General features: G+C 54.1%; 5 protein-coding genes across 5 annotated transcripts; 2 read left to right on the top strand and 3 right to left on the bottom strand.

The window, feature by feature from the left end:
• Window positions 1-1,384: 1,384 nt before the first annotated feature.
• Window positions 1,385-4,177, top strand: TRIREDRAFT_22283 (uncharacterized protein). Its single transcript, XM_006965164.1, has 6 exons — window positions 1,385-1,486; window positions 1,579-1,656; window positions 1,708-2,313; window positions 2,407-2,754; window positions 2,806-2,910; window positions 3,028-4,177. The coding sequence occupies exons 1-6, from the start codon at window positions 1,445-1,447 to the stop codon at window positions 3,907-3,909; spliced, it is 2,061 nt and encodes a 686-aa protein (XP_006965226.1). The 5' UTR covers window positions 1,385-1,444; the 3' UTR covers window positions 3,910-4,177.
• A 1,898-nt stretch (window positions 4,178-6,075) lies between these two features.
• On the top strand, window positions 6,076-7,877 carry TRIREDRAFT_121766 (uncharacterized protein; the record flags this gene model as incomplete). The annotated part of the gene is made up of 6 exons (XM_006965384.1): window positions 6,076-6,297; window positions 6,428-6,446; window positions 6,576-6,734; window positions 6,826-6,930; window positions 7,010-7,073; window positions 7,141-7,877. The coding sequence occupies 6 exons, from the start codon at window positions 6,076-6,078 to the stop codon at window positions 7,700-7,702; spliced, it is 1,131 nt and encodes a 376-aa protein (XP_006965446.1). The 3' UTR covers window positions 7,703-7,877.
• A 1,730-nt stretch (window positions 7,878-9,607) lies between these two features.
• On the bottom strand, window positions 9,608-12,596 carry TRIREDRAFT_107282 (uncharacterized protein; the record flags this gene model as incomplete). The annotated part of the gene is made up of 4 exons (XM_006965245.1): window positions 9,608-9,764; window positions 9,885-12,129; window positions 12,179-12,344; window positions 12,573-12,596. The coding sequence occupies 4 exons, from the start codon at window positions 12,594-12,596 to the stop codon at window positions 9,608-9,610; spliced, it is 2,592 nt and encodes an 863-aa protein (XP_006965307.1).
• Window positions 12,597-17,737: 5,141 nt separating this feature from the next.
• On the bottom strand, window positions 17,738-19,697 carry TRIREDRAFT_62078 (uncharacterized protein; the record flags this gene model as incomplete). The annotated part of the gene is made up of 3 exons (XM_006965244.1): window positions 17,738-18,046; window positions 18,123-19,410; window positions 19,462-19,697. Coding segments are annotated over 3 exons (1,833 nt in total), but the record flags the coding sequence as incomplete, so codon positions are not given.
• A 5,362-nt stretch (window positions 19,698-25,059) lies between these two features.
• On the bottom strand, window positions 25,060-25,776 carry TRIREDRAFT_3889 (uncharacterized protein; the record flags this gene model as incomplete). The annotated part of the gene is made up of 1 exon (XM_006965150.1): window positions 25,060-25,776. One exon carries the CDS (start codon window positions 25,774-25,776, stop codon window positions 25,060-25,062), a length of 717 nt encoding a protein of 238 aa, XP_006965212.1.
• Window positions 25,777-26,083: the final 307 nt, after the last annotated feature.

Genomic DNA, 26,083 nt, shown 5'->3' with positions numbered 1-26,083 from the left:
AAAAAGTTCTTATATTTTATCTCTTTTTAGTCTGCATTTTATCTCTTTTTAGTCTGCATTTTATCTTTCTTTAGTCTGCATTTTATCTTATCTTAGTTTAGAAAAGTTCTTGCATTTTATCTCTCTTTAGTCTACACTTTATCTTATCTTAGTTTAAAAAAGTTCTTATATTTTACCTCTTTTTAATTTATATTTTATCTTTACTAAAATTAGCACTAAGAAATACTAAATCTTTTAATAGTTATATTATAAATAAATAAACATAGTTTAATTAAGCTAAGGTTTAAATACTAAGTCTATATATATCCTGCTATACTACTTAAGAGTATAGTTTATTTAGTTTAGCACTTTCTTATAAGTAGAATAAATTAATTAATTAATTAATTAATTAATTAATTTAAAATAATAGTAGAAAGGAATAAACTAATATAATATTTTATTATCCAGGCCTTTTAGGTTAGCTGGCACTATTTACTAGCCTAGGCTCTATCTCTAGGCTTAAGTAGTCTATCTTATCTAGAGGTACATACTGTTTTATCTAGAGGTATATACTATGTTATATTAAGGAATGTACTGTTAGCACCTATAGGTCTGCTTAGCACCTTGCTAGTACTTATTTAGCACTTATTTAGCACCTTGTTAGCACCCTAGCACCCCGGCACCTTAAAACCCTGTTAGCACTATGCCGGCACATTTTAGCACCCTAGCGGCACCTATTAGCACCCTGCTAACAGGGTAACCTAACCCTACCATTTTCTACTATGGTTCCTTTGTCTTTTAGACGGGGGAGGGGCTCCCGCTGGCGCGTTGCCTAGGTAGCAAGCCGGGGATTTAAAAAAAAAAATAGGGACTACAAAGCGAATAAGTGCACACTTTTGAGAATATCAGCACACAAACGCCAATCGGTGGTGGACTGGTAATGTGCGTATATTTCACCATCTGGGTGTTTAGCATGGCATAGTAGGTTGCTCCTGATTAATCGGGTATCGCCCGATTAGCTTACCAAAGCAGCTCCATACTACATAGCATCAACACTTCAACGACGTCTTAGGATCCGGCACATGGTATACGATTTCGACTGTGCAATCTGCTAACGGCGCATCAATTGATAGAGCTCACCACAGCCGTCACGAGATTACTGGTCTACAGGTTGAAGCGCAGACAGAGGAGTCGAAGATCTCCAGATCACATCATCTCGCCAGCATTTGCCAGAACAGGGTCGTACCGTGCCAAGTGTGAGCACTCAAGCACTGTATCAAAAGACCCCACTTGTTGCTTTCGAAAGTAAACAAACACCCCCATTTGTTATCTACCAAGATCACATCCGACATTCCTTGTGCGCTTTCAAGACACTCCATCAACCAGCTGCGTCGACCAAAAAGTACCACTACCATTACCATCTTACCTACAGTTATTAAACAAGTGTCGAGCGCCCTGCCAGGCCATGTCTGCGCCGCCCCCCCGCCGCTCGGCGCGGCTTGCTAAGGTGAGATCCTTTCGCACTTTCCACACGCTCTGCAAAGCGGTCGTGGCCTAACAATGGTGGAATAGGTCAAGCCGGAGCTGCTTGTGGATCAGGATACCCTCAACGTTGTCGAAGGCGTCGAGCCGGAGCGCAAGAAGACGATGAAGCGTGTTGAGCGAGAGCTCCCAGAAGTGGCCGAACGTGTCGAGCCCGCCAGCAGCAGCAGAACGACTCCCAAGAAGCTGAGCGATTTTGCGCCGCCCGCAACGCCCGCCACCCACGTCTTGAAGCCCCCCAGCACAGAGATGCACCCCAGCAAGTTCCATCCTACCACCGCCGAACCGTCGTCCGCTCTTAGGCTGGGCTTTACCGACATCGACGTTGCGAAGAGACGCGACAGCTCTCATGGCGCAGGCCTTCAGTCTACTCCGTCCAAAGTGGGCGGCGTGCCATCATCCGCCTTCACCCTTCGTGTCCCTCACGGCATCGATGCCAACCAGTTGGGATTGGGGCCTGAAGCCCTGCGCGTCTTGGAGGGCCTCAAGGAGAAGGCGGCTGAGTACAAGGCCGATCTCATCGCCCAGAGGGCAAACGATCCCTCGTCCGCCTCAACCGATGCCAATGGCCGCACGATTGCCAAGCCCAAGGGCAAGTCCGGAAGGTTCAGCGCGGCCCATATGGCTGAGTTCAAGAAGATGGACTCTATCGAAGGCCATGCCTCGGCTTGGAGAGCGCAGAATGGAAGATTCAGTCCCGTCAAATCCGGCATCAAACGATCTCACTCCAAGACCAACCTCGAGACGCCTCAGAAGAATGCGAAGCCGAGCCCCGCAAAGCTGCACAAGGAGGTGCCATCCACTGTACCGAGGAAGCGCGCTTCAGAGGTGGAAAGCCTTGGACGGTTCTCTGCCAAGAGGCTGGGCTCCAAGATTTCTGTACAGCAACCTCAAAGCCCTGCAAAGGACGAGCAGCATCTGACTTCCGCCAAGAGAGTCAAGAAGAGCGCGGAGGACGACGCTTCGACAACCCGGCCGGTGGCCCAAGAAACTGCGCCGACTCCTCGGCCTACATCCAGCACCAAGAGGCCTGCTGCTTCCAGAATCGGTCGGCCTAGTATTTCCGGCCTGGCGAACCCAAGGAAGTCGGTCTTTGATTTTCTCGCTAGCCCCGGAAAATCCAAGGCCTCTGCGACTGCGACTGCGACTGCGACTGCGAGTTCTACTGCGACTTCTACTACGACTGCTACTGCTACTGCCACGCCATCCTCGAAGCCAGTCTCCAAAGAGCAGGTGAAACCCATGGGGCTCAAGGAACTCAAGGAATCTATCAGAGTGGTCAAGGAGCCCAAGGGCCTCAGGGAAGCCAAGGAGCTCAAAGAAGCCAAGGGCCTCAGGGAGCTCAGAGCAGCCAAGGAGGTCAAGGAAGCCAAGGACTCTATTGCAGTGGTCAAGGAAGCCAACAAGGCCGAAGAAACCGACGATGCTGATGCGCCGCTTAGCAATTCGGCCATGAAGCGATCGCTGATGAGGTCCGTCTTCGGAGGCAGCCCGTTTTCGCCCAAGGCGAAGAGTGCCATCCCGCAGCCGGTTACTGCCACTGCTCAGACGCCGCCAGCTCCGACTCGCATCTCCAATGTGCACATTACACGCCTCGCAGCCACTCAGCCTGTGCGAAAGCTGGTCAAGCATGTGACGTTTACGCCGGAAGTTACGAGAACCGTCTTTGACCCAGACACGCCGTCGCCTCTCAAGTCAACCACTACTAAGAGGGCTCTGGTTTATTCTGAAGTCGAGGAAGCTTTGGCAGAGTCAAAGTCGTCCGGCCACATTGCTTATCCCGACCTGTCCAGCTACAAGCATCTTCTCGAATCACAGCCAGAGAGCGCCCAATCCCCCACCCCTTCCGTCCCAGGCAAATTTACGTTCCGCAGCGACCACACGATCAAGTTTGGAAACCCATCGCCGTCCGGATTTGGCGCTTCTCCTGGCCAGTCGAGCGTGCGTCATGTGCGCAATTCGATCAAGCCTGCGTCGGAGATGCCTGGCAGCTTTCCGGAACCCGTCTCTCCGAGCTCCCACCCAAACAAAGAGAACACGGCACCGTCTCCGCCCAAGATGCTTCCTGGAGTCCCTCACGGAATGCCCAACAAGAAGCGCCATCGCGCGAGCGCAGATGAAGAGGACACGGATAAGGAGGCGGCTGATCGTGCCGGAAAGAAAGCCAAGAGTAGCCATGTTCCTGAGGGCGAGGCTCTGCTGGCACCTCGTCTTCTCGCCTCAACTCCCGCTGCCAGCGCAAAGAGACCCAGCGTGATTCGCACCGTCGGCAAAACCCCAGTTCGCCCCGTCAACCGCACAGTCAGCTCGGCGTCGCCTTCCAAGAAGAGACCAACGCTGAGCATGAGCCGCCTCAACATGCTCGCCCGCCCAAAGAACCGTGGTTAGGTAACCAGATGGGCCTTACGAAGGAAAATGGGGGAGCTTCCGATCAGACATTCTCCCGATCGACTGTAGCGACTTCTCCCATCGTTTCCTCTTTCTTATCGGCCATGGCAATAGCTCGTTAGGCATCTCTCGAAGGTGGCTTTACATGGCGGCTCTCTCTCTTTCTCTCTCTCTCTCTTTGTAATGCGGGCCCGGCGTTGAGGAGATGGCATTCTTTTCGTTCGATGCTTTTGCACATGATGAGGGAACGTCACAATTCATGATGGTACCTATCCCGGACTTTCGGCACCACTGGGATTTTCAACCCACACAGTTTATAACTTTGCAAGCCTGGATGCGGCCGCGTATATGGTCGCTTTACGAGGGCCATGTTTGCTTTCTTTCTTTTTGTTTTCTATCTTTTCTACCAGAGATTTGGCTCGGCGCTGGACAGGGATGAAGGATGGTCAGGGAAAACTGTTTACTTTCTTTTCTGTTTGATATTTGGCGATGGGATGTCGGTTCGTGTACGAGTACCTAGTAACGCAGTGTTGCGAATGCCCGAGTTACTTTCTACGTGTCCGTAATGGTGAATTACTGCATGTGATGCTTGTGTGCTTGCTTGGTGTTTCTGCCGGATAGAACTTTGAACATCTACTAGGTAGGTACGTGCGAGATTTTGCAGCACTCCACCTTGCAGTCTCATTACGCCGAATCTGCTGATATCCTCTTGAAATGTCGATGAGCAGCGAATCATTATCTTGCTAAATCAGGGACATTCTTAAGTCTACGGGTTATCAGATCGTTGAGGTTGTCGTCGTTGTAGGGTTGGCTTAGTCATGTATCGATGGAGCTGAAGATGACTAACACCAGGACAGGAGCAGCAAGACAGGTTCCCCAGAATGGTGACACAAGTCGCTCGTTACACACTCGAGCTGGTCATGAACAACACCTTATGTAATGCAGCATTCGGCATTGAGCATCCATATAGGGAACATCACTGCTTCGACATTGATCCAGTTTCGGCAGCACGTATTGATGACGTTATCATGATACGGCGATACCTCCTGCTAGCTACGAGGCTGCTGGGCATACCACCTATTAGTAGGTAGGTAATCAGAAACAGCTCTGCTCTGCTTGCTGCCACACGAGCTGCGGGCGAATGAGCTCCCAGCAGCGCAAGCACAGTGTACAGTACGAGTACGAGCCCCAGTAGCTACTACCTCTGCGCCTAGTGAAGTTTCAGCGGGCGGTAGCCCTAAGGCAGGTAGCTCGCCCTCAGTGCGGTGTCTCGTAAGGTAGCTCAGCTTGTATCTCCCTGTAGTATTAGCTCCAGCCTGAAGCCACCGCAGCGCAAGCTCCCGGATGCGGCAAGGGAGTCACTGGCGCAACGCAAGAGGCTTTTCTCCCGTCTCTGGAGCCTTCTGCCTTACAGAACACATCAAGAAGCAGAGTAGATGGATATAGAGAGCCGGCTTCATCGGATAGGCGCGCAATGCAGGACAATGGCTGCTGCGAGTAAATGCTGGGCGTCGCAAGCTGTGTGTTGGTTACATGTAGCTGGGGGTTCCTCTCTAACGATGCGGTACCTGCTGCACTAACGGCCCAGCGCCCCGGAGCCCTAACAGCGTCACCACAAAATATTTCACGGGAATTAAGCGAGGCCCCCCAAAAACGAGGGTGACTAGCGCCGGTTCGGTATTTTTTTTTTTTTTTCTTGTCTGGGAATTGAGTGGGCTTTTGCGCTACAGCGAAAGAGAGCACGGAAGAGCACACACACGCACACACTCACACACACACACACACAGTACTGGAAGTGCCCGCAATTGAGCAGAGCCTAGGTAGGTATCCAGCGGAAAGCCCGCCCCCCTCAAGCAAGCCCGCCTTGATCGTGCAGCCCAGTGCATTTTTTTCTTCAACTGCCTCAGCAGCACAGCTTCCAAGGTTTGCACCTCGCCTCTGGTGCTTCTCCTCCCCTTCGCCATCCCGAAGAAATCACTGCCAACAGTCCGACTCGTGCGCCAGGAGGGCCATGCGATCTTAAGCTCAACGTCTTCTCCCCCACCAAGTAGCAAAGACTACCCTCTTCCCTCAGCGCCGCCAGGACTCTCCCAGCCCTTCAGCGACCATGTCATCCCAGGTCGCCTCCCAGGTATGCCCTCGTTCCCCCCTCGCAGCAGCAAACAAATGCCCGACGCCCGTCGCCCTCTGCTCCAATTCGCGGCTTGGCCCATGCCGGTGATGCGGCCAGGCTTCGAGCCGCGAGCGACATGCACTGCGCCGACAGCCTCGCTGCCTCTGCCTCTGCCTCTGCCTCGCATCCGGCATGGGACAAAGACACGCCGTCGTGGTGATGGTGGCATGTTCGTCGTCGTCGTCGTCGTCGTCGTCGTCATCGTTGTCGGCGCAGTATTTCGCTCGCTCAGCAGCTCGAGCAGAAGCTGCCGCCACTGTCTCTCCTACTGCCTCATCCTCTTACTGCTGCTCGCGATATCAATTCTGTGCTGCTTGGTTGCTGACATACATCGCCTCGCTGTAGAACCGGTTCGCCTACCTTGGTACTGCCGCCCCTCCCGCAAATTTTACCTTTTTTTTTTTTCTTTGACCCTCACCCCTCCAACGGAACCCCGCCGCGATGGGAAAGCTTTAAGCGCAGGCCACTGACCGAGATTTCCTACCCACTGCAGGCAACGACTCCGACGGCGAGGAGAAGCCCGTCGTCCCCGTTAAGACCGTCGACAAGGTTACCCCTCGCACTACCAAGCGCAATGTCGAGCCCCAGGCCCCCCAGGCCCCTGTGAGGACTGGCGGCAACCGCCGTGGTGGCCCCGGCGGAAACGAGGGTGGTAAGTCGAAACGCTGCTTGCATCTGTTGAACTCGGTGCCGCTCTGTCCGAGGCTACTGTGAGCGTCCGGATGCTAACTGCCGGCATGCAGCTTTCCGTGACCGCGGCGCTGGTCGCGAGCGCAACCAGACCCGTCCCACCGACGAGGCTCCCCGAGATGGTCCTCGTGGTGGCCAGGCTGCCCGCGTCCGTGGAGGTGAGTAACTTGCCTTGCCCGTCTATCTTGTCGAAGGACTAGCAGCGTTGGAAAGGACTGGCAACTAACTCGGAACAAGGCCGTGGTGGACGCTTCCCCCGTGAGCGTGATGACAGACATCCTCACAAGTCTGGTGTCGTCTCGTAAGTGTTTGCTTTTGTTATATACCCTTCCTTCTGTTAGTATACTGACTGAATTTCTCCTTTCCAGTGGCTCTGAGAAGCAGGCTGCTCTGTCTTGGGGTGCCACCGAGGGCAACGCCGAGCTGAAGGACGAGCAGGCCGGTGAGGCCATTGCCGAGTCCGAGAAGAAGGAGGACCAGCCCGAGGACGCCGCCGCCGAGGAGCCCGCTGAGCCCGAGGACAAGAGCATCTCCTACTCCGACTACCTCGCCCAGCAGGCCGAGAAGAAGGCCGCCCTCGAGGCTGACCTCCACATCCGAGCCCCCAACGAGGGCAGCAAGCTCGACAAGAAGTGGGCCAACGCCAAGCCCCTCGAGAAGGAGGAGGACGTCTACTTTGCCGGCTCTGGTGGCAAGAAGCAGCGCGAGCGTGAGCGCAAGGTGAAGCAGACCGTCGACTTCGACCCCCGCTTCGTCGAGCCCGAGCGAACCCGCGGCGGCGGCCGTGGCGGTCGCGGTGGCCCCCGTGGTGGCCGTGGCGGCGAGCGTGGCCGTGGTGGAAACTTCCGCGGTGGCCGTGGTGGCCAGCAGGCTTCTGCCTCCATCAACACCAACGACCAGTCCGCTTTCCCCAGCCTCGGTGGCAACTAAAAGGCATCTGCGTCTCACCAATGCCCCCCCGCCCCCATCCCCCATCGAGAGACCCTCTCCCTTGGCTGATGGATTGGGCCGTCTTTTGTCTTCCCACATCTAGAGAAGAAGAAAAAAAAATTGAAGAGGAAAATTCCCCCTTGTGTGCGGAGGACTCTTTGAGCCTTTTTATGTTTTGATAGTTGATCAAAAAAAAGAAGAAAAAAGTTTGACCATGTACCTTGTTTGTGGATGGCTGGTGGTGTGTTGATTGGCAGATGTTGTTGCAACTGGCCTACGTTGACTTGATGTTCGCTTGCCCCTTTTTTCTCCTGCTCGACCTCGTGAGACAGCCAAGTGGTTGCTTTACGCTCTTTGTTCTATATCAAGGGAAGACAAAGAATAAGAGAGAAAAAGAAAAAAAGAACAGAAAATCTACGTCGTCAAATCGCATGGAGGTCGCAGAGTATATGATGTGTCTTCTGATACCCCTCAACCCCCCCCTTTTTTTGTCCCTTTGGCTGGTGAGTCGGACTCTTGGAGACTTTTGGCTAATCGTTCATCATCTGAAAGAGGACCTTCCAACACAAATCTCACAGTAACGCTTAATTGCTTGGAGACTATTCGTCCCTTTTATATCCCCGATTCCTGATTCCCATAGTAATCATTCAGGCCATGTGGAAATCAAGTCTTGTCTCTTGTGACAGCAAAAATGTACCTAGTAGTCAGTCCCATATCATGTCACGTCAAATCTAATTAAACGCAATGACTTGGCACATGAAACTCCCACGTTAATAATCTCCATATTCCCTTACACTTATCATTCTTCCTACTTTCTTCTCCAAAGGCGAGGCAGTTCAATGACAAAAGGATATGTTTGAAAAACTTGACGAGCTTCCCTCTACAATCTACATCCCGTTATATCCTCGTCTTCCTTCGTCTTGTCCACCAAGCCAGCTCCCCCACCACCCACCCATATAGATCTATATTCCCTTCGCCCTCCTCCTCAGATCAAACCCCCATCAATCGCCCTGTTCATGAAAAAATTGACATCCATCGGCTACGTGAGTGAGTACAATAACCAACAATCTCGTAGAGAAAAATGACCCCCCCACCCCTGTGGCCGCTGAGAAACAAACGCATGCCATAACATAAGAATGAACAAATCAAATCTAGGCCGAGAACACAGAAAAAGCCCAGACGGTCTTGGCCCTCACGAAAAAAAAAAAAGAAAGAAAGAGCAAAAAACAGCAGGTCAGATCTAGTATCTTATACCTTGCTGAATAGAGCTTTTTGAGTTTGCGGCACGGCTTACTACAGCTGGTCCTCAATTGCTCCCCATCGAGTCTCTTTATCCGTATATGTGCAAGTGTGAAGCCGTGATTCATGCTGAAACTAACGACATCTGCGACATTGACCTGGTTCAAGACACGGAAGTTGATACAATGAAAGCCATCGTCTAATGATGTCGTGATGGCTTCTCAATGCAGGAATCAAATGCGAAACTCAGCCTCTGCAGAGCTCCCCTCCCCCCCCCCCCCCCCCAAGCTCAACTTACAAAAAACAAGCTTCGACTTCTCTGAGCCCGTCCCAACTAGCCGCATGCCGTGGCTTGAAGCTTTCTACGGCTCCAGCTCCAGCTCCAGCTTCACAACTCGATACTCCGTCATATTCCCCCAAAGTAATATCAGTTGTAATTAGGGTACTATATCCTCCCACCCCCCTTTGTATAAAGTCCCAGGAGCAAGCCAAGTCGTCCTCGGCCGAGAGCCCTATTTAAATCTTATAACATAACGCATAAAAACCCGTTTCCCAGCATGCCCAGCAATGCCTCCGCCGGCTTTGTTTCTTGAAATTCATATAGCATGTCTTCTTGCCTTGTATCCACGTCTTTCGACACAACCGCCTCCATCCCCTCGCACGCAATCATCGAAGAGTCCGAAGTGTCTTGTTCGCTAGAGAGGACAACGTCGAGTGTCCCCCATTGCTCGCCCGCCCGCTGTGTTGCTGCTGAGCTCGCCGCGCGGCAACGGTGGGCGTATTGGCACAGTAACCGCAGATGTACACGCTGGGCATGGTACGCCTGTTGATGTTGACGCATTTCCCGTGCAGCCACATCTCGCATGACTCGCTACGAGGGACTGTATGTCAGCAAAGGCTCAATGCCAACTGTCGTAAGCAAGCTGATTTGTGTCACACATACCACTGAAGCATGTAGCCGTTTTCTTCATCGGCCTCATTCCTCCTGCATACACACCGGATTCGGTGTCCGTCCATCCTGTAGCTCGAGTCTGCCATGCTGATCGGGGGAGAGATGCAGCTTGCCTGGAAGTTCCCGGAGCTGCTTGGGCCGAGAACTCGTTGCTGCGGTCGGACATTGTCCATCTGCATGGACCGCTTCTGACGGTCCTCTACCACTTTCCGCAGCTCGCTCGCCGCATCGCCTCCTCTTTCTGGATGATCAGCCATGATCGTCTCCGGGTCGCTATCCCCTTCGGTGGGCGTGACCAGGGACGGGGTCGAAGCACTCCTGCTCCTGTCGCTGATGCTTCGCCTGCCCGAGTGAAAGATGGATCCCACAGGCTTGCGAGGATCCGGCAATGCAAATGATGCGTTGAACGAGTTTGTCCGACTGGGTATGATGATTGGCTCCTCATCCGTGGACGAGTCGTCGTCGGACGACTCCCAACTTCTTCGCGAGGCTGACAGCTCCCGGGAGCTTCGACTGCGAGTTATGCTGCCAACTTCCTCAACCAGGACAGTCGTCTCCGCCCGAGCCCGTCCGTGTGCGTCTATAGTGAACCTTACCGACGTTCGTGGCCGATGCAGCTGTGGCTGGGAGGCAGACTCGGGAATGGACGCCAGGCTTGACAATCGTCGTTGGCTCTTTAGGGGCGACATCCTTCCCGAGCCCGATGACCGCGCCGCCGCCGCCGCCTTTCCGGCATCCGCGTTCGCATTATTGGCAGCATTGCCAGCCTGTGACGTGGGCCGTGAAGCGGGGGCCAATGTCGGCAATGCCCCCCGTCCGTTGGCCTTCTTTCCTCGGGTATCGCTCACGCTGCGGTTCAGCTCCGGACGGCCCATGGCCTTGACGGGAGAGCTCGTAAAGGTTCGGTCGGGCATCTTGCCTCTCTTGATCTCCTTTAGGCTGTTCGTCCGGCGAGGCTGAGCCATGATGCGAGAGTTGTTGGCTTCCGCCGCGGCTCCCACGTTGGCGGACGTTGCGTTCACGGCCGGGTTGAAATCATCGGCATTCATCGAGGACGTTGGGGGTCGGCTGTATATGAGTCCCGGATCTACGCCTTCCATCGGCGTGCCCAGGCCAAACGAGTCGTCCATCGGCGCCTGGAACATGCCAGACCCCGTCACGGAAGCCGCGGCGGACTGGCCGGTGACGGGCGGCTTGGGGGCCAGCATCCTCTCCCTTCGAAGGGGCTGGTGCTGCATGTTGGGCGCGTTGGGCTGGACATTCTCTTGGTTCGACGACGGCGGAGGCGGAGGCGGGACGGGATCCTGGAAGAGCTGAATGTCGCTGTTCCAGTCGAAGGATCCGGTATGCCGGTGCGAGGGCTGGAAGAAGGCGGCGCCGGCGGAGCTGAAATCCAAGTCCATGCCCATAGCCGGGTCCCAGAAGTTGGCTGTGCTCGGGGGAGCGGACAGTGGATAGACAAACATGTCGTCGGGGCCGCCCATCATGGCGGCCATGTCGTGGTGGCCCTGGAAGCCGTCGCCAAAGTCCGGGTGGCCGTAGCCCCGGTCATCTTGCATGTTGACCTTGGGGGCGAGCTTGTGGCCGCCCTTGTGAGCCGACGGCGGCGGCGACAGAGGCTGGGCGGCGTCGGAGCCTTCAATCGTACCCCGACGGAGCTTCTTGGGCGACTTGGCGCGCGACGAGGAAAAGGCAGGGCCGAGGTGTGCGTCGGAGCTGGCGGCGGCGGCCTTTGTCGACAGGATCAGGGCGGCGGGCGACGAGGGCAGGCGGCGTGACGGGTCGACGGGCGGCGGAGGGAGGCTGGGGTTGGACGGCGGGATGTTGGCTCGGGTGGCAATCTCGACGGCCAGCTCTTCGACGGACAGCAGGCGCTTGTGGCCCAGGTACGAGGGCGCAAAGGGCGTGGCGGGCACGAGGTCTGCGAAGGGGAACTGAGCCCCTCGCAGGTTGCCCGGCGTGGCGTTGAAGACGGAGTACTCCTCGGCGAAGCGAGGCGTCAGGCCGCTGGCGTCGGCAAAGGAGCCCTGGGGCGGCTTCGGGGTCTCGAAGAGGGGGCTCGGAAAGGCCCCCGACGTGGGCGTCTGCTTGGGCGTGGGCGGCGGGTGAGCGTTTGGTATGTCTCCAAAGCTGCTGCTGTGCGGAGTCAGAGAGACGAGGTTAGCCAGGCTGGCGGAGGGAGCGGAGGGCAGGCATGCTTTAGAGTGCTCGCAAGGCGGACATGCCTTGATACTAGCTGTTGATCCTCGCTCATATCAGCTTGAATTCCTGTTGGCTATGATAACCCAGACACAAGCATCCCAGTGCGTGCACCGCCAATTCGGGCCGTGGAGGGAGAGGAAGCAGCAGGCCGGGAGGGGGAATAGAGATAAACAATATTGGCAGAGGGTAGAGATTGTATAACAGAGTAGTAGTAGTAATAGCAAGGGAGGCGGGTTCAATTCCCCTTGTCTGGGCAAAGTATGTAGTGCAGATGTGTGGTCTGATGTATATGTGCTCGCTCGCTCTCTCTGTCTCTCTCTCTTCTATATTTTTTTTCTTCCTCTGCTCTCTGCGTGGAGGGAGGGCGATATACAAGTTCAATGTTCAAATCAAAGAGTGCGGAATAGCTGTGAAGGCGACGATCAAAGGTGCTTCTCGTGGTTGCTGTGTGTGTTTGCTTGGGCAGAAGTGGTGTACAATCGCAGTGGGCTCGTTTCTCATTATTCAAACAAAGTGCTCGTTAACGGGTCATGACAAAGATGCAAGAAAGGTCGTAGGCAGTAAAAAGAGATGCCGCATTGGTTTCTGCGGATAGTTGCAAAGGGATTCCTGGGAGGGAAGAAGGGGGAGAGGAAAACGCAAAGACGGGAGACGGGGGAGAGAAAAAAAAAAGAACAGCTGGTCTGGTTAGCTTGCCTGCTGCGGTTCCCCCAAAGGAGCTTTTTCTGCCAGATGAAGAGGAGGAGGCGTGAAAAAAGGGAGTGCATTGGAGGGGAGGGGAGGCGGCAAGAGGGTCTTGTCTTACCGGGACAGCAAAGCAGAAGCAACACGCACGGCAAGGCAAAGGCAGACAGAAGCAAGGGAAGAAGACGAGGCCAAGGAGACGAACAGAAGATGGCCAAGGGAGGCCGAGTCTTGTCCTACTCTGCCTGCTACCTACAGGTATCCAAGGGCGGCCGGAACCAGAGGGTGGAAGAGGGCAGGCTGCAGACAAAGAGCGAGCGAAAAAGACGAGGTTGAGAAAGATGTCCCAAGGGCCCCCGGCAAGAAGAAGAGGAAAAAAGAGGACAAGGTAAGAGAAGGCGGAGAGAGAGAGAGAGAAAGAGAGAGTTTGACACGGTACAGGCAAGGTATTATGACGGGCACAATTGATTGCGAGCTCGACCCCGGACCAAGTTCGAGCTCGGCTTCAAGGTGGTGATGGATCAAGTCGAATCCAGGCCGGTTTCTGCTTTCTGGCACCAGGTAATCCTTCCGCGTTCGTCGTCTCCAGGCAGGCCAGCAGAGTGCTAATAATCGAACGGCAGCCCTGGAGCACAAAAGCTCGGCAAACCTGCAGCTGGTGTGGGCGGGCACTTTGGTGGGCTCGCCAGCGGACGGACAAGGCGCTGGGCTCTGGCGGGTTAGCGGACACACGAGCCCGACGTCAGCAGCATTGATAGTGTTATCACTATTGATTCGTGGCGGCCTTTTTTCCTCTCAATTCTCAATTCTCTTCTTCTGTTGAACAGGTATAATGATGGCTGCTGGGGAAGAGTACCTAGGTTAGTAGGCAAGAAGAAGGGTGCAAATACTACTAAGGCAGGCAGGTACATCAGATTCACTCGCATCTTATTAGACCCCGAGCATGTTCCTCGTAGAGTCAGACATGCAGCCGATACCTCCCAAGGTAGGTACTTGCGTACTACTACCTACTAACCCTGCTGTGTCTGTCAGACAAGGGCGAAGCAGGTTGGGCTTCGTTGTTTGCTTTGTTTACCTTAAGGTACTTGCAGGTGGTGGCCACGGATACGGATTTATGGATTAGATAGGTAAGGCAGCAGCAGCAGCAGCAGCAGCAGCAGCAGCAGCAGCATCATCATCAAGTCACAGTCATCAACCAACCCGGGCAATCCTCTCCGCAGCCAAAGACATTTCCAAAGTGATTACTAGGTACCTAGATAGGCACCTCGATAGTAAGTAAGGTACCTACACTCCAGATCTCAGCATCTTACCTACATACCCATCAAAACACAGTCAATCGTCAGTTCATCAATACCCATCACTGCTTCGAGACCAGCAGCCAGCCATAATGCAACTTCACAGCCCCCCTCCGACTCGGCCCATTTTCCCACGACGCCGGTTCGGCAGCGTCTTTTGCCTCATCTGGGCCAAGCGCCCTCCACCAGGGATTCTCACAGGGTGGGCTTATTAGCGGCAGCAGAATGACACGATCACGGAGCTGCACTGCCTGTGACTTTTGTGGCCCGATGCTCTGGCCGAATGATTTCATGGTAGATCACCCAGGTAATATTGACATTGAATAGCATCACCATTAGAACACTGACTGGATGGATACATGTGCTTTGACCAGATTGACAACCCACAAGTCAGAGAGACTGTGGTGCCGCCAAAGAAAGGGACTCTGTCATCACGGCCATGCAATCCCGGAAGTTTCGCCTCTTGCTGCCTTATCGACACTCTGCCCATGGTCACCGCCAACCAAGGCATCAATCCGCAGCTTGCCGAGCAGCTACCGAGCAAACAAGAAAAAATCATCAACCTCTCTAATCAGCATATCCATGAGACCAAGCCAATCCATTGGGCGCTGCAGCACAGCTGCATCTCCAAAAGCCGAACAGAGTTCCTTGCAACTTCCCTGCACGATGCCACGTCAGAAGTACACGATGCTTTACACGACAAACTCCCTCGGCGCCTCCTCTTTCCATCCCATCCATCCAGACAAACACCATGTCCATCACGACAAAACCATTCAGATCTGACCAACCGATGTTGCTTCATCTTCTAAAGAGGAACCACAGTAATATGCGATTCCCTTGAATCCCCTCTCCTCGCTTGATGATTCCTTTCTTCCATTTCGGCTCAGGATTCCCATCGAGAACCGGTCAAACCCGATCTCGATCTTTTCCCCGGACTCGGGGCTTTCAGGCAGACATGCGCTATGCCTGGAAGAGCGTTCAGTACATGTACATGTAGCTTGTGCAACTCACTGTTTGTCCAATGCACCAAACCTTTTGCCTTGCATCGAAGAATCGCATCCAATGCTCTTCTCTTCTCTCCTTCTCTCCACCTTACCTTAGCTTACCTTTCCTAGCTATCACGACGACTCAAGTCATGAAACTCGCCGGATCCCCGTCTCTCCTCCAGCGTCCCTCCCCAACGCAGCTAGTGGCTGATCCAGGTCTCTCTCTCTTTTCCCTCTCACAACCATACTTACCTATCGAAGCCGTTGTTCCATTTCGCATGAAGTAATGTTATGCGAGTGCGGATCCTTCGAGTCCACCCCGATCCTCCGGCCACATCCGTGAGAGGAAAAAGAAGCACCCAAGTCGAAACTACCTCCCAAGTATCATGGCGTACACAAACTGCGACTCCATGGTGGATCCTTGTCGTCGGACACTTGATCCAAAGTACAACAATTGTTTGACGGTTACTTACTTGGAGGTAGTACTTGCTCTTGACGAGTCGGCTCTGAAGTAAATGCATGGATTCCATAGCCCATCGTGACTGTTACTATGAGCAAACCGCAGTGGGTTCCGTATCCTCTCTTTCTATTATACTCCTCTAGATAGAACCTTTCATCACACTACGATACTAATAACTAGAAGTCACACGCAACCCATCTGAATCTTTCAACCTCTTCTTCTTCTTATTCAAACAACCAACTTAGACATCTTGAAGACTAAGGATGTGCATTAGCACCAGCCACAAGCATCCCAAACGCCCCAACACAGAAATCGCAAACAAACCCATGGCCACAGCTGCCATTATCATCATCATCATCATCACCACTTTCAAACGAGTGCATTCATCGCTCTACCGCAGTCCCTGTCCCTGTCACTGCCCCCCCCTGTACGCATCATTCGCCATGCCATGCCGTTTCCTCCCATGCAATGAACAACCTCATCAACATACAAACACCTGCCTATCAAAGTTCTACCAACTCGAATCTCTCTGCAACCTCTCACATCTTAGTAATAAACCCCCCTCCAAACAAATCATCACTTTGCCCATCCTCCTGGTTCATCCATCACCGATAATTCAACCCCCATTTCCACCATGAAACATTACAAGCACAAAAAAAAATAAAAGAGAGAGAGAGAAACAAAAAGTCATCCGCTCCAAGGATTTAGTCCACATTCTTATCCGTTTTATTCTTTCTTTTGCGACTGTGCCCTCCATCCATTGCCAGCTTCGTCTTCAGCCGCATAATCAGCATAATATTAAAATGTGCCCTTTTCGGCGTGAAAGAGGGAAGGGGGGGGGGAATTGGATTTCTTCAGACCAGGGGTTGTGTGTGTGTGGGTGCTCCAGTTCCCGCATCGAGGTGTGTGTGGAACTACATGTACGAGTATACTCGTAAGTACTTCGTAAGGACCCTGCTCCCAACAGACCACTTTCGTATCACATGGGTACATACTACTAACCTTAGGTACCTTATTGCTGACTATCAGGTATCATACCTTACCTAGGTATTATATCAAGAATGAGAAAAGACAATCTCCATCACCAAGGGCAAGAAAAAGGTACCAAACAGTAAAAAGCCCCAAACCATATATTCAACCCCCTGAAAAAAGTTATAGCAAGAAACTGTAAAAACAAAAAGAGCCTCTATATAGTAATCCCATGGTATATCCCCCCCCTTTCCCTCGAAAAGCATCCAGCTGACCTGCAGCCCCCAAGGTTCCCTCTCTGGTCCCCCAGTCTCTGTTCATTTGTTTGTTTGTTTATTTTATTTCCTTCTTTCGTCTCTCCCTCTTCCCTCCCACGCGCGCGCAATCAGTCTCGCAAGATCCATATATATAGGCATGCTAGCTTTCTCTAGCGATTATCAACTTTCTCGTCCTTCCCGCGCCGCCGCCCCCCTCTTCCCAAAATACAAAAACCCCGGAAATGTCCGTTTGCGTGTGTTCCATCTATGTCTATCTATATGTGTAGGGCATGACAAGGCGTTAATAAAATATGTGAGGTATCAATGATTTGGTGGGTATTCCGTAATCGTAGTATGTGTTTGGTGTTCTTTGTTTTGCGAATCGCAAGAAGGGAAAAAAAATAGCAAAGCGGTCCAATAATATAAGCGTGAGATATAAACGGCGGGCTGTTCCGAGGGAGAGACTGGGAAAGGAAGAAGATCTTCCAACAGGAATAAATAGAGAAGCGAAGAAAGGTAGATGAAGCAATCTGATGGAGAAAAATCAAAAGGAGAAAGAAGAGTGGCAGGAAAGTGTTGGGAGATGAGTGTAAAGAGTGGCGTAGTTTCAAAATGGAAGAAAACAACAAGAAAACAAGGAAACAAGTAAGGGTATCGCGACTGAATCTTCCGTGCCGCGTAATCTAGAGTTCATGCGTCTTTATGGGCATTAAGACTTTCCAGGACATGACGCATGAATATCGAAACCAAGGTAAGGGAAAATTCGAGGAGTGAGTGATGGAGTATAGGAGAGAGAAGTAAAAAGGAAAAAAAGAGGTGTGTAAAAGAGGTTTGAGAAACGACCGTGTATCTGGAGACAAGTTGAAAGGAGATAGTGACAAGGAAAACTTGTGCAAGGAGATTGTAGGTAAGGAGACGGTTTGCAAAAAAAACTTGTAAGGAGACGAGACAGTAGGACAGTCTGTTGGTTTTCAAAAAGACAGGCGGCAAGTTAAATCATTCCAGGATACGAGTCCATGGGTGCATTCTGCGACCTCACAGAGTCCGACCTCTGCGGCATACCGCCGTGCGCATGAGCTTGTTGCTGCATTGGCATGTATCGGGAGTCCATAGGCTGCGAGGGCATAGACATCGAGGCAGCCATTGCCAGACTCTGTCCCTCCATACCGGAGCCTGGAGAGGACATCTGAGGCGTCATGGGTCGGAGCGATTCGTGCTGCGGCATCTGGCCACCCGGTCGATGCTGGCTGTTTTCTCGACGGCGTTTGTGAGCGTCTTTGGCTTTCGGGTGCGTGTGACACTAAGGATTTTTCAATTCCTGGTTAGCGAGTTTGAATTCAAAAGGAAAGACTACCAGACAAGTGCCCATGTTTTACCTTGTAAGCGTGTCTAAACCAGGTTGTTCCCTTCTTCTTGCTGCTGACAAGAGGGATCCAGTCGTTGCAGCTGCCACAAAGACCCTCCCAAATATCCGGGTTGCCGTTCATGCGCCTCGAATCCAGAGGCTCCTGGAAGGGAGTGCCGGTTGCCGCGCTGATGCCGTGGGAGAAAGACTTGTCGTACCAGAACGCAGAGTTCTTCAGCACCAGCCACCTCCCGGGCTTGCAGATGCCGCACCATCCCTCCCTCTTGTTGCCGTGTCCTCGCACCCAGCGCGGGGTGTACAGGTCGTTTTCAAACCGCAGCTCCTGCTCATAGGGCACCATCTCCGGGTCCGAGGGATTCATATCTTCGGGTGGAGGCGGGGCCTGCTCTTCCTGGAGACAGCCAAACAGGTCCGGGGGGTCGGATAGGTCTGCGTAGAGGCCGGTCAAGGGATGCGGCTCGCCGTTGCTTTGGAGAACTCGGAGGAGGCCGTGCGAGGGCAGGGTCGGGGGCGTGGCGACAACGCCGTGCGTCTCGTTGTGGTTGTAAAAGTACGAGGGCACCTGCGTAGGCAGCTGAGAGGCGAGGACCATGCTGTTCCGGTTGAAAGACGATGGCCCGCCCATCATGTAGGGAGGTCTGGCGTTCATCGGCTGCTGGTTGGGGAACATGGCCGAGGCTGAGGCCGAGGCCGTGGCCGTGGTCGACGCAGGAACGGACTGATACGAGTATCTCTGAGAGACGGGAGGAGGCGAGTGGTAGAGCGCCGGAGAGGCCCTCCTCTGGGCCACGCTGTAGGACCCGGTGGACCACCGCTGCGTCTTGTTCCCTCGCGTGATCTCGTACGGGGCAGCCCTCATGCTCGGCCGGGGAGACGGCGAGGCGCGGCCGCGGCTCTGGGTTCTGACCTGCTCGGGGCGAGACTGCGGCAGGCGGGGAGACGCCACAGGGGAGAGTTGCGTAGACGACATGAGGGACGTTCTGTTTGAAGGCGGGGGGTAGTCAGAGTTGATTGATCGAACCTCGGAGAGAGCGGCAGAGAACTCCTCGTACGAGGCCATGTCGGACATGGCAAACGACGAGCCGGACATGCGATGGCTGGCCACGCTGCCGTCGAGGTTCATCTGGTCCGCGTTGTCATGCGATGGGGTCGTGTACCTGAGGTCAAGGATGGGCACGGTGTCGTCGGTGGTGTAAGCCTGGCCGATGGGCGTCTCCGGGTCCAGGACGGAATGCTGGTCGAAGTTGTCCGGCAGAGGCTTCTGGGCCCACCGGCTTGATGCGTCGGACAGGCCATAGCTGCTGGCATCTCGAGGAACCTCGCCGGCCATCATGGCGTTGAGGGGATACAGCCCATGGGCCATCGTGACGGGCGTTGCCACAGCCTCCGTGGGCCGTTGCTGCATCGACGACGACGACGAGGGCGGCAGGGGCTGCTCCCATGCGTTTACGTGTTGGTGATCATCCCTGACGTAGTATGAGAGGTTGTCCTGAACTGTTGTCGGCACTTGTTGCGGCTGGTTGGCCGGTGGCATCCAAGTCATCCCTGCTGGCTGCTGCATCGACTCGCCCTGAGGCATGTCGCTAATGCTCAGTGTGTTGATGGAAGGCTCTTGTAGGGCAGCATCGGAGGCGCCCTTGTTGCTGTTCGAACCTCTTGAGTGGAAGAAGTACCTTTGGAGATGTTGTCGACTTGTACAGGGGGCAAACGCAAGTAAGTATCGATAGACGAAGATATTGGTGAAGGAGAGGCAAGGACATACAATCCATTGTGACTAGGCTCCATTGCTAATTATAGACAAAGTCGATGGGATGGACTCGGCACTCGAATGGTGTACTGTTTCTCTTAATAATCTTAAACGGTCGATGGCCAGGTCCTATTCGTTGATCAGCGGCGCCGTTGGAGACGGTCATGCAACACCGTTTAGGCAAGGCAGCCCGGGGTTAAGGAGACTGTGTTGCCAATGGCACAACAAGGGTTCCCTTTCTTATAGAGTCTCTTCCACTTACACTAATCCGTGATGGTGCCAAAAGGAATGTATCGTTGAAAGGTGGTCCTCAGGTGTCACTCCAGAAGGCCCAGAGGAGGAGGGAAATGAGTGTCCAAGCGTATAGATGAAAAAGAGAAGGATCGTTTGCAGGAGTATAATGAGAGAGGGATAGTAAAAGCGAGGAGCAGAAAGGAGGGGGCTATACTTTGGGGGCCCACGTCCAAAGGAGGGAAGGGGAAGGGGAAGGGGGGCTAAAGTGAGCGAGAGAGAGAGAGAGAGAGGAGAGAGAATAGGGGAACAAGGAGAGACGGCCGCGGGAGGCAGGCAGGCCAACTGCTAGTGAAGTGAGGGTAGTATTGCGGTAGTGTGGTAGTGTTGCAGTAGTGGTATCTGATGAGTTGAGATGTAAGTTTATGCAGATGAGGAATCGTTCGAAAAAAGATCGTGAGCGGCCCGCAGGAAACTGATAAATGAACGCAAAGAGGGCCTGGGCTGTCGACGACAGCAACAGGAGGAGGAGGGGTTCGAAAGAGATTAAGAGTGACGGGGCATTGAGATGCGATTGCAGCAGATCGAAGAGATTCCAGAAATTGGATGATTGAGTCCCGGAGAGAGCGAAGTCGTCTGGGCCAGGGGACGTGTATACTTGTAAGTGTTCCGTTGCCGTCGTCAACGAGGCCGCTCCCTGAGCAACCCCAGCGCGAGAACAAAAATACCACCATGCCATCCACCATGCTGTCTGGTGGCCCTACTGCCTACTCCGTGCTCCGTACGTAGTTTGAGCCAGACTGACGGGGCCAGGCTTCTGGACACGCTGAATGCCGGGCCCGTTGCAGGACCCCCGGTGCCCTTCTCGCGATCCCAGGAGCCAGTATGGGGTTGCAGCCGGGGCCTACAGCGCCTGCGTCTGCGTAAATGCGCGAACGGCCGGCTTCTCTGCATTGGCGTACCCGCAAGGCACATCCTCGAAGCTTGGAAAGTGACAGGGGTAAGCCAGGCTGGTAGTTTCAAGGAGCTGCTGGACCAATCAGCAAATCGGCCATCAGCCATATGAGATCGGCCGCGACGCCTCTGCCTTCAAGTTGAGCCATAATGGAGGCACTGAAACCCCGTCGACAGAGCGAGTGAAACCAATCGAGGTAATAAACGGCCCCTTCTCGTCAAGTTCGAGGCCAATTAATTCGATTTTTTTTTTGTTTTGTTTTTGGCTGCTCAACACGTCAGACGACAGGAGCAGACAAGGCCTGTCGCGTCTACTGCATTCTGGACCAATCCGCACACGACGCCGAACCAAGAGAAGGCTGAAAGTTGAGCATGGTAAGCGGGTGCCCAACGCCCCTAGGCCGAGATGAGATAACCACCATCAGCCAGCTTCGCGATCCAGGCCATGGCAGACGTACGATATCGAGACAGCACACACATCAACGGTCGCCCTGGTAGTTCAGGCGAGGCGAACAGACGAGTGTCCCCCCTCCCCTCCGCAATCACCGCCAGCTGCTCGCCATGCCCATTATCCATGCTCAGATCAGAAACGCCTCTCCAAGCAGACTGGGCCAGGGTTGGTGTGTAAATGACGCCACTTGTAACTAAGCAGCCATCTAAGCGATGCAATTTATCTTCGTTTTTTCCCCCTTCCCTTCCCTCTTCCTCTCTTGGTTCGATATTGGGGGAGCAGGAACCCATGTCCGGGCACGGTCCACAGAGCCGGGTAAAAGACGTCGCAATAACGGCTAGTCAGGGCAGCCGAGTTGAGACCGAAAGGGCGATTCATCTCCCAGACATAACCTGATCTTTGGCAGGGCAAAACAAGCCGGAGAGGCATCCTTCACCGTTAGCAGCTAGAGCCTGTCACGGCTTGGGTGGGTTCGTCGACTAAAAAAAGAAGCCTTCGGAAAATAAGTGTCGGCCTTATAGCCATCTCCAGACAGAAGGCAGAGTCACGAGCGAGCAAATGTGCTCCGGACAGACAGCAGGTAGCGGCGAGCGACGTAGCATGCGTCACATATTGACGTGACATGCGGGCAACACCACATCATCAGCTTGGGCAGAGGGAAGCCCTGCCGGCCCGATCGCCCCGTGTCCTAGAGCTGCTGCTTCTTTTGGGTGCTGTGCCTGATGGTGGTGGTGGTGGCCGTTGTTCTTCCCAGGCTTAGTTGGAGCTTTGACTCTTTGCCACGTCCGGGTCGAGCACCGTGCTCTGTCTGCATTGCATCTCCAGATTCCCATCTGCGATAGCATCTGGATCTGATATCTCACTTCCAGTCCTAGTGGCCGAAAGGCATAAGCGTAGACATCAAATGCGGCCAAGTCACGGTTCCAAGGGTTTTGACTTGACACCATACAGGCTTTACCTGCAGCCCCGGGGGTGCTAAAGATAGTTTCTTCCTGGGCACAAGGCCTGCCAGACGGCCACATCAGCTAGAAACCAGGCTAGAATCACGGGAGAAGGTTCGACCACGGAGACCCGCACGAAAGAAGAAATCGAGACGACGAGATGCGAGATGCTATAACACGGTAATCTCCAGCAGAACAGCCCAAGATCCACACACAAAGTCGGCAAGGCCGCCGTTGGATCAGGTACGGACGGAGTGGGAGGGGTAGCAACGAACACCCTGGGTGCGGGGAGGGTGCCAGAGGGCAGAAGTGTCAAAACGGAAAACGTGCTCGCAAGTCGTCTGTTCCCGTTCGTGAGCCAACGGTGTTGGCTTGGCTTGGCTTGCTTTGATATCAGGACTTGATGGCAGACTTTCGTCAGACAAGTCGAAACCAAGCCGATTGCAGCAACGGTCACGAGCCCAGTGCTTCACACAACCCAGGAGGGAGGCGCGTCCCGCCGCTGACCGGTTCCAAAAGGACCAAGAAACGCTGGCTGATGATTTGTGCTACTACTAGTCGAAAGTACAGTTAGCGGTACTCCAGGCAGTAGCATAAGGTAGGTATTGTCCAGTAGGAGCACGGGGAGCAGTCATCGTGAAAGGTATGACGTTCTCGATGGTAGCATCCGTTCCTCTCAGCGGCGGGCTTGTCCCGTTTGCCTGCAACCCAACCCAGCCAGGCGGCTATTACCTATTCTCCGACCAGCCGTGAGACAAGAACAGGCACGGTCCGGCATACGAAGGGGGGGGTAGCAGCAGCAGCAGCTTGCTTGCTTGCTTGCTTGCTGCATGCGAGATGCCCAGCTGCGAGATCACGCCTGCAGGGAAACGGTGTCGCCGCTGCAAGAGGGAGATGACCGAGTCGGCCTTGGAAGCCGATCACGAGCCAGCAGAGGCCCCGGCCAAGCGTGTGTCAAAGGCCATATGCGGAAGTAGGTAAAACGCTTGGCTGCAAACCAGCGAGGGCCCAGAACCCCCGCAATAGATTAAAGGAGGAGACGGACGGCCGGTAGAGCCAAATCTGCAAGGCAGCGGACGACGCTATCCATCCGGCAGTGGCCTCTTGGGATGCTGTCGACGCTCGACATGACATGCGACTGGCCCTCCCTCCAAGTCGATCCACGGGTGTGGCACCGGAGCTCGCTGGAGCGCCCACAGACCTGCATTAGCCTCCACGACTGTAAATTGCGAATCCGCTCTGGCGTTGGCTCCAGCTGCAGAGGAGGGTTCCCGTTTGTGCGTTGCTCGTTCGGTGGTGTCTCCCCTCGCGTTCCCTCGCGCTGCTCTTTGCTCTGCTGTCCGAGAAGCCCGAGGAAACGAGGGAGGGTTGTCAAAGTGTCCACAAGCTGAGCCGGACGGACCGCCCTCGCCTCGAGAGGGGCCCGAGATGCAGACTGGAGACGTGGGATGCTGGGCATGACGGGGAACAGAGAGCAGAACGGTGGGGATGCTGTTTGAAGCTGCCCTGATGCGACGCTGCCCGCGCTGTGATTTGCCGTCAGGTTGACTGCCTCGCCAGGGGGGTTTGTCGCAGGTAAATTGCTGGATCGCTGCCATTGGCCGTTTTAATCCGCAGCCCTACACTAGGCGGTACAAGGCATTTGGCGCTCAACGCCCGCAGAAACCGCGGTACCTGCCAGGGGTGCCCTCTGTAGCTCCTCTGCAGCTCCTCTAAAGGCCCCTCTGGATATGCGTTTCAGATCCGTTTTACAGCACCTGGCCCTAAGCCCGAAACATCCAATTATCATGCCACTCGCTCGCACCAGATGGAAAGGGTCGTCCATCTCGCACAAACGAGTTTGAAGATGCCGCTGCTGCCACGGCCGTTAGGATTACATACGAGGACGCGCAACGGAGGTGGCCTAACAGTCTTATTGCCTGCTCCTCCGTATATCCCCCAGCAGTAATTGCAACGGCGACGGCGACCGCTCAGCTCAGCTCAGCTCAGGCTGCCGGTGAAACAAGGCAAGGCCACGCCGAACGCCTCGTGCCTGGAGATGCGAAATGAAGGCGTATTCCACGCCAGATTCAGATCCCAGCCCCGTCCCTATATATATCATGAGGCGGCCAGACAGACTGCTAGCGCCTAGTGTCGATCTCGTCACAACCCTGTCACGGATCTGAACGGGTATATTGCGTCAGAATCTTGATGCGAGATCTTTGCCTCTGGTCGCCAATGGCCACTATGTATTGACGAGAGCTGTCTTGCATGATGCGCGGCACCATGTCTTGCCTTGCTCTCGATTTGCCACCGGCATCGTTGACAAGGCGCATACGTATCACAGCACCAAATGCACAGGCCGGGGACGGACGATGGTGCTCACCCTCCAGAGACGAGTGTGAATGGAGCAGAAATACGGACAAGTCGCTTTTGATATCTGTAAATTTCGCTAATAGGGCTGGCCTAATTTGAGCACCTACCCGGCAATCGGTCAGATGGAGCAGAAGCGATTCGATATCCATCCTTCAAGCACTGCGATCCATCGCTCATGTCCGCTGCTGCACCTCTCCGGCCATGCCGTTCAGACAATCATGTTTTCGAATAGGCGCTTTTTCGAATAATTCCGTCCAAGGTAGAAGCGCTAGTCCTTGTTGATTCTTTTCCAGACCTCATTCTCGGCCGCCGCAATGCTGTCTCCTGCCGCTGCAGCCCACTTCTTTGCTGTATTCCAGATGCTGTCTTCTTCGTTGGCTTCATAGTAGTCCTGGTTGACCGAGGCGTTGTAAGCCTCCCGCTGGTCGCGTGTGAAATCAGCGGCATTGGCATTCTGCTGGTAGCCTGGAGGATGCGAAAAGTCGGGCTCGGTGGTTTCCCTGCCTTGCAAGAATGTTGGCTGCGGTACGTTTGGCGAATACGCTGTGGATGTGGATGAGGAGGTGCCTCCGTGAGCGGCATAAGTCGTTGTTGGAGGCGGGTAAGACATTTGAGGCGGCATGGGCATTGTTTGCGCCTGCGATTGCTGTAGCGTCTCTCCAGCCTTGGGCGGAGGTGGCAGGCTGCTTTTCCCTGGCGGCGAAGGCATAGCACCAGGTTGAGGAGGCGGAGGGCTTGCATCGACTCGATCTGTTGATGTTGGCTTATATCTGTCGGACAGCTGGGGGACTCCTGTCTCAACGGGCAGCGATGGTCTGGCGCCCGGCTGCGCAGGGGGATACGCCGTTGAGCTCTGTGGCGACGTCGTCGTGGGCTGTGGCCTCACATTCTGCTCGCTGTCCTCGGGAAGCGCTGTCTGTGGAGTGATTGCTGATGCCTTGGAGGGGGCAGTGATGGGGCTAGAAGTATATACCGGTACAGGCATGCTGAGTTGATGGGCACCGAATGCGCCGACCTGGCGAGAGATGCTGCGTATAAGTGAAGGTGGTGGGCAAGTGATTGCGTGCTGCTGTGTAGCTGTCGTCGTGAGTGAATATGCAGGCAAAAGAATGGTGTTCTGATTATTACTGAATTGGATGCTGAGGCTTATCGAGAGGGAGACTATGGATGTTGTCCTTTTGATTGTTGATGGTTGCCTTGAGTGAGGTGGTTGGAGAGGGAGGCTGAGCTACGTCATCCGAGTGACATGCATCAGGTGACTTGCGACCAATGCGACATTGTCCAAGCACCTG

This window comes from Trichoderma reesei (assembly GCF_000167675.1).
Source record: "Trichoderma reesei QM6a unplaced genomic scaffold TRIREscaffold_9, whole genome shotgun sequence".
Classification (NCBI taxonomy): domain Eukaryota; kingdom Fungi; phylum Ascomycota; class Sordariomycetes; order Hypocreales; family Hypocreaceae; genus Trichoderma; species Trichoderma reesei.
Note: the sequence above shows the minus strand (reverse complement) of the source record. Positions and strands in the feature narration are given on the sequence as shown.